The sequence below is a fragment of the Phascolarctos cinereus genome, unplaced genomic scaffold (assembly GCF_003287225.1).
Source record: "Phascolarctos cinereus isolate Bilbo 61053 unplaced genomic scaffold, phaCin_HiC Scaffold_5;HRSCAF=322, whole genome shotgun sequence".
Classification (NCBI taxonomy): domain Eukaryota; kingdom Metazoa; phylum Chordata; class Mammalia; order Diprotodontia; family Phascolarctidae; genus Phascolarctos; species Phascolarctos cinereus.
Window position 1 is genome coordinate 303,085,375 of NW_027555958.1, and position 7,646 is coordinate 303,093,020.

The window sequence follows — 7,646 nt, forward strand, 5'->3', positions numbered from 1 at the left end:
TGAGAAAAGGCACATAGCCCCAGGCAAAGACGCTGGCTTCTGGAGACTAGTAGGTAAATAATAACTATAATAATACCTAACATTTATATAGAACTTTAAAGTTTACAAAGCAATTTACATTTATTTTCTTGTGATCCTCACACCAACTCTGTGAGGCTGCTATCATTGTTCTCATTTTACAGATGAGGAAACTGAGGCTGAGAGAAATTAAGTGACTTGCCCAGGGTTACACAGGGGGAGGGCAAGCTGGAGGCGAATTAAATGTGGTGACCATTATTTTCCAACACCTAGCCTTACAGGGGGTGAGGCAGTTCTGACAGAGGGTTGTGGGACTTTCTGGCTTGGGTAGCATGGGGAATTCTGGGTGAGAATATAGTGGAATTTCCAAATCCATGATGAAAGGATCCATGATGAAAAATGCTATCCATCTCCAGAACTGATGAATTCTGAGTACAATTTGAAGCGTACTTTTTTCACTTCCTTTATTTTTCTTGGGTTGTGTGTGTGTGTGTGCATATGTGTGTGTGTTTTCTTTTGCAATAAGGCCAATATGGAGATATGTTTGGCATGGCTTCATACATATAATCAATATCAAATTGTTTTCCTTCTCAAGGGGTGGGGGAGGGAGGGAGAGAATTTGGAACTCAAAATTTTTTTAATGTTATATTTTTTAAAAACGTAATTGGGAAATAATGAAATAAAAAGATATTTTAAAAAAGAAGTAGGGGAATTCTAGATTTGAACTCAGGTCTTCCTGATTCCAAGTTGAGCACTCTATCCTTTGTGCCATTTAACTAGGGAGAATCCTCCATCTCCCCCCTTCACCACCTGCCTCCTGGGCTCTTTCTTCCATACCAGTAAAGTGATAGTTCCGAGGTTATCCTTCACTTCAGGTTTTTGTTATCTATCACTTCAGCCCTTCTCCAGCCCCTCTCATTGCATTACCAATAATCCAGGAGGAGGCAAGAGTTTGCATCAAGAAAAAGAAGCTTTATTGGTTTGCCCAAAGTCAGAGGGCAGCACCGCACTTGGGAAATGAGGGAGGGCAAGCTGGAGGTGAATTAAACTTGGTGGCCATTGTCTACTGCCCAGTCTGGCAGAGGATGAAGCGGGGATGAAGCAGGTCTGAGTGCAGGCTGTGGGCCTCTCTGGTCTGGTCAGCACAGAGAATTCAGTTCTTGCTGCGAAGGACCTGCTCGTGGCTGGATACCACTTTGCCATCATGGACATCTAATACTTTGGTGTACACCTGACGGCTAGTGGAGGACACTGCAGAGGTAGAAAGAGAGAAGGAAAAAATGCTTATCAGAGAAGCGGCCAACCACGACTACAGAAGACTGATGATGAAGCGTGCCTCCCCCTCCTTCCAGGGAGGTGGTGGACTACAGATATGGAATACAATATACATTGTCAGAGATGTACAATGTGCTGATTTCTTTTATTTAAGTGTATTTCTTGGTTACAAGGGAATGCCTTATTGGGCGAGGGCAATATTGAGTAATGATAGCAACATAAAATAAAAGCATCAATAAAACATTTTTTAAAGGAGAGGAGAAGCATGCATTTAGGGGAAATGGCTAGGGTATTTTGGAATGGCCAATGGATATCTTGGAAATCAGAAGTAGGGAAATTAAGTTTAGTGCCCCTGACGAACTCCCTCCTTCCAATTTCATTCCCATCCCTCCTTTTTTCCCTCCCTCAACTCACTCCTACCCATCTTACCATTGACAAAATCAATTCTCTACCATCTTTTTAAAGGTACTACACACTGATGTTCCTAATTGTCCATTCTATCTCTCTGATCGTTCTCAGCTTTCACTGAGGGCAGTGAATATACTCCTTTCAGTATCTAACATAGTGCTTTTTGGTTTGGTTTGGGTTTTTTGGTGGAGAAAGGAAAGAAAATAATGCTCTGTCCATGGTGCTGATGATCTGGCCCACTGACCCTTTCAAGGAACACAGGATTGTCCCCTCCTTCCTGATCATCAGAAGACCATTTAGGAAATAATATCTTCTTCTATATGAGGTCTAAAATGATAACCAAATCTCAGAAAATGGAAGAGTGTCCTTCCTAGAAAATAGAGGGTCACCAAACTACAGGGGGCACGTCTTGTGGTATCCAAGAAGGCATAGCTGAGACTTAAGACACTCTTAAGCTGTGTCCCAACCCCGTTAGTGGTCTTACTGACATCCTTTCCAGAGAAGAAAAGTCCCCCTAGAGAAAGGCAAATTAACCTTTGCGAAAAGGACTAGTGCCAAAGCTACATCTTACCATCCCTGGAGGATTGAGAGCCAGATGAAAACTGGGAAGCAAGGCTGCAATGAAAAGAAAAAAGAGAGCCATTAGATACATGGTGTCATGAATGAACAGGGATGAAGGATGAGCAAGTGGGTGTCATTGGAACACCAGCCTAAGAGTGATAGGGCAATTTGGATCACTCACTGGGCATCCTCTCCCTCCAGCAGGCGGCGGTAGGTGGCAATCTCCTGCTCCAGCCGGGTCTTCACATCCAGAAGGATCTTGTATTCTTGGTTCTGCTGCTCCATCTCACAACGGAGCTGAGCCAGCTGCTCCTCAACGTTGCTGATGAGCCCCTGGATCTGGGACAGCTGAAGACAGTAACGGCCTTTGGTCTCCTCCAAGCTGTTCTCCAAGGAGGCTTTCTGTGGATGAAAAAAGACAAGTCTGGGTCACTGAGGGTGGCCACTCACCTCCCTTCTGGATGCTGGATTCACCCACCAGTTGCAGCCCTCAGACCCAGGACCCCAAGTCACCTACCATGCTGAGCTGTGACTGCAGTTCAATCTCAAGGCTCTGCATGCTGCGTCGGAGCTCAGAGATCTCACTCTTCCCACTCTGCACCATCTCACTGTTGGAGGCTACCTCCCGGTTCAGCTCTTCAGTCTGAAATAAAGGAAAATGATATCTTCTCTAGGACCTGTCTGATGCTGGGCTTTCCTTATGTCATTCTAGGGAAGAGTCTTTGGTCCTCCCCCCAAGTCATCCCAGCCACACCCACCTTGCTGAAGAACCAGTCCTCAGCATCCTTGCGGTTCTTCTCTGCCATCTTCTCATACTGCTCTCGCATCTCAGCCAGGGTTCGGCTCAGGTCCACACCAGGTGCTGCATCCATCTCCACATTGACATCTCCACCCACTTGGCCTCTCAGAGCATTCATTTCCTATATGTAAAGAAACAGCCTGAAATCACAAATCTACAGACAGCTCTCAGTGCAACTTCCCTTATGGTCTGGGGACACCATCTCTCTGTCCTGATTACTTCCTTCCCACCACCTCAAATTCTCATGTTCCCTCAAAATCTCTCTCTCCAGAGGCAGAACAGTCCAGTGGAGAGAGCATTGTCTCCTTAGGGGTCTTGGGTTCAAATCCTGGGTCCAAATCTTATATTTGCTATGTAAGTGACCTTAGGCAAGTGTGTCATACTTCATGGGCCTCAGTCTCCTCAAATGTAGAATGAGAGAGTTGGATGAAATGGCTTCCTGAGGTCCCTTTCAGCTCTGTATCTAGAATCATGTGCTATTCAGAGTCTTTTTTTTTTTAGGCAATTAGGAGTAAGTGACTTGCCCAAGATTACACAACTAGTCAGTGTCTGAGACTGGATATGAATTCAGGTCTTCCTGATGTCAGGGCTGGTGCTCTATCCACTGTGCCACCTAGCTGCCCCTACTTAGAGAGTCTTAATGACACATGAAAATGAAGTAAGAAAAATTCAAATGGGTTGTCCTGAAGCTGCAGCAAGCTGATTTGGGAATTCCCTGCAGCTTGCTGCCTTAACTCTCACCTCCTCGTGGTTCTTCTTGAGATAAGCCAGCTCCTCCTTCAGGTTCTCAATCTGCATTTCCAGGTCAGCTCTGGACAGGGTCAATTCATCCAGCACCCTGCGCAGGCCATTGATGTCAGCCTCCACACTCATGCGCAAGTTCAGCTCAGTCTCGTACCTATAGTGTTCCAAGAAAGAAGGAATGGAACCCCTCACCTAGCCACAATGTGTACATTGTCCCCTATCCTTTCCAACATTCTAGCATTCCCATCCTAGGATCCTTATGGCAAATGGTTAGGGGAATGAATCATCAACCTAGAAACAAGTGGGTGGATAAAGAGGCCTATTGATAATTCAGACAAGTCTGTGTGCCACTCAGTAATAGCAAGGTAATAAAGATGACCTGAGGTGGGAGGTTTTGCGGTAGTTACAACTTTAACCAAATTCTTGATTTTTCTTTCTTGAAAGGGATGAGGATATAGACTATACCTATGATTTCAGTGATATAGGAACTCCCAAGTGAGGAGCCTCTCTACTAATGCAGGTAGGCACTCTGTAACTTATGGTCTTAGAGAGTTCCTTGGAACACTGAGAGGTTAAGTGATTTACCCTGGATCACACAGCCAGTATGTGCCAAAGACAACTTAAACCAAGTCTCTGAAAATGATTATCCCACTTCCACATAGACTCTCAAGAGTGGAGAGTTTATTCATGGCTTAATTCATCTAAGTTAGGTTTGAGGGATATACAAAGATAATATGACACAATCTCTTCCCTCATGGAGTTTACAGTCTCCTGCCTCTACAGAATTTAGAGCCTCTACTGTGATAAGGATGGACTTTCCATGTTTGTTATCGATGGACGTACTTAGTTCTGAAGTCATCAGCTGCCAGGCGGGCATTGTCAACCTGCAGGAGCATTCTGGCATTGTCTACACGAGCTTCAAGGATCTGGCACAGAAACCAAATGTCATTAATCACACATTCACAGAGGTCAGCACTACATGCATCTCCTCATTCATCTTGCCAGAGTTTTCCCTTCCTTATCCCAAATTCCCTGGGACCTATACCCCAAGGGACCAAAGGCAGTTTTCCAGGCAACCAATTCTGTTCATTGTTCCAGACTTGGCAGCCTTCATTTCCTCATTTTCCAGGTGAACCGAGCCTGGGTTTTGAAACCAACCATTCCCAACAGAAGGTAAGCTCCTTGAGGACAGGGACTGATTCTGGTTTTTTGTTTTTGTGTCTTCAGGATCTATCATAGCACCTGGCATGTAGTAGATACTTAATAAGTACTTGCTGCATTAAATTTAATTGTATTGAATCCAAGGCTAGGGAGAAGAGTGAGGAAAAGCCCATGGCAGACTTAGAGAAGAGAGCCCATTTGGGGAGGGTATTCAAAGAGAGAAGGCAGGGACAGAAGAAAACTGAGCAAAACTTGGGTATGGCAACTGTTGCCCCTAAGCTTTGGCAGAGATGACAGGAGATTCAAACCTCTCCCACCATCATGCACATGTACACACACACACACACACACACACACACACACACACACACACACACACACATATACACACACATAGAGCCAAGTCCTACAGGGAGGCCTAAGTCTCAGAGGATTCCACAGAGTTGAGACAGACAGTGTAGCACTAGGGCAGGTGAGATCTGGGGGAGGTGGGGCAGGAAAGATGGGTATGAGGGGAAGGGAGGGGAATAGGGAGCTCTTTCTGCTGCTGTCTGCGGTTCACCTCTGTCTCCTCCCCAGATCTAAGAGATGGCGCTATTGGTGCTATGCCTGCCTATTGGTGGAATGTGCCAAGACTTTGGGCAGTTCCTGCCAGATTAAATGAATGAACAATTTAGGTGTCTCTCTTGATCCCGTTACTACCCTGTGCCTTTGATATGGCAGAGAATAAAACAGAGAAATTATATAGGCTCTTCTCTACTCTTATTCTGGTTCCATTCCCTTTTTCTCTTTACAAGATGCCCTAGCAGAAAGGAGCTAAAGTTTTTGTTGATAGATTTAGGGCTGAAAGGGGCCATAGAGGTCATCAAGCTCAACCTCCTCAATTTACAGATGGGTAAACTGAGGCTCACAGAGTTGAAGTGCCTTGCTCAAAGTCACACAAATAGAAGCAGCCAAGCCAGGATCTGAAGCCAGGTCATCTGAATACAAATCCAGCACTATTTTCACTGTCATATGAGACCTCCTAATGCACCAGGAATTGATCAGGTTTTGGGATGGCTTAGTTCCTAAGTTAAACAAGAGCTACCTCAGCTGAAACTCTAGAGTTGAGTGTGCCAAAGCTGTAGCTCCCAAAGGGACCAAGTATAGAATTCCCTGTTCTGATTATCCTCTACCTGGGGCCTACCTTGTTCTTGAGATCCTCGATGGTCTTGAAGTAAGGGCTGTAGTCTCTCTCTTCAGTTGGCCTCTGCCTCTGGTACCAGTCCCGGATCTTCACCTCCAGGTCAGTGTTGGCCTCCTCCAGGGCCCTCACTTTGTCCAGGTAGCTGGCCAGGCGGTCATTAAGGTTCTGCATGGTCACCTTCTCCCCACCAGCCAGGAGGCCATCCATGCCACCATAGCCGCCACCAAAGCCCCCACCAAAACCAGCTCCACCTCCATAGCCTCCACCAAAGCCACTGCCTAGGGCCCCTCCAAAGCTGCTGCCGCTGCTGAAGCCCCCACCATAGCCTCCTCCCAAGCTATAGCCTCCCCCAGAGGAGAAGCGGGAGGTTGTCACTGACATGCCCCCAAAGCCTGAGCCCCCATAGGCACTAGGGGCCCTGCAGGACCCACCACCCAGCATGGAGACACGGCTGGAGCCCCCTCCAAGACCATAAGAGCCCTTCATGGAGCTGGAAGAGGTGAACTGTCTGCTGCAGGAAGTCATGGTATCAAGAGAGAGTGGAGTGTTCAGAGAGACAGAGATAGCTCACAGAAGGTGCTCAGAGAGACTCAGAGAGGATGAGAGCTGCTGCCTCAGAGACCCTGGGTCTTTTCTTTATAGGTTCACAGGAGGGTGGAGCTTGGCACTTTCCATTCCCTTTGGCTGCCAACCCCACCTCCCCACCCCAGCCCCAGGTCTGCACCAACAGGCTCCTTTAACTGCCCCGCCTCTTTTATGTCTCTGTCATACTTTTCTGGAAACTCACCGCTAGTTTGGAGTGGTTTGGGGGGGGGGGGGTTTGGTTTTGTTGGGTTTTTTTTTTTGGTTGGGGTTTTTTTTTTGGCTTTCTTACCCCACCAGGTGTGAGTCATACTGTGGAGGTACAGGCTGCAGGCTATACTTTCCCATAACTCCTGGGAATCCATAGAATTCTTGAACCTGAGTCTAGTCCCATATCTCAAGAGGAGTGGAGACAGCAGCTGGATCTACTTATAAAGATAATGACCTGTCATTTTCCAATAAAGTCTACTGAGGTCTGTGACCGCCTTCCTGAAGGGTGAGAGCATCCTTCCTGAAGTTGGGCACGTGCTGATCAGCTGTGCCAGGACATGGGGACTCAGCATCCCTCTAAAGGGCAACGCAAACAAGCCAAACACTGACACCCCAGCCTTGAGCACACAAACACTACTGCCTACTGGGCTTCTGTGTTCTCTGAGGTCCAGAGAATTGGCATTACATTCATCCTTAGGTCCTTTAGGGACCAGGCTCTCTTTCCCCTCAGGGGGAGTGGTTGGTTCATGGATTCAGGAATTCTCTGTGGCCAGTGGGGTTTGTGTCCATGCTCTTTGGAGCTGACCTACTGGCCCTCTTCTTCAGGGGGCCAGAGCAGCAGCGACATGAGTCCCTGGTATCTCTGCCCTCTGGTATGACGTTGTGATGGGAAATAAGAGAAATGCCTCTGCCCCCAACACC

At 47.0% G+C, this 7,646-nt stretch overlaps 1 protein-coding gene across 1 annotated transcript; it reads right to left on the reverse strand.

Annotated features, from left to right (window-relative positions):
* Positions 1–969: 969 nt before the first annotated feature.
* On the reverse strand, positions 970–6,766 carry LOC110198493 (keratin, type I cytoskeletal 14-like). The gene is made up of 8 exons (XM_020972799.2): positions 6,153–6,766; positions 4,649–4,731; positions 3,803–3,959; positions 3,021–3,182; positions 2,780–2,905; positions 2,444–2,664; positions 2,273–2,316; positions 970–1,269 (listed from the first exon to the last, which is right to left on the reverse strand). The coding sequence occupies exons 1-8, from the start codon at positions 6,675–6,677 to the stop codon at positions 1,172–1,174; spliced, it is 1,416 nt and encodes a 471-aa protein (XP_020828458.1). The 5' UTR covers positions 6,678–6,766; the 3' UTR covers positions 970–1,171.
* Positions 6,767–7,646: the final 880 nt, after the last annotated feature.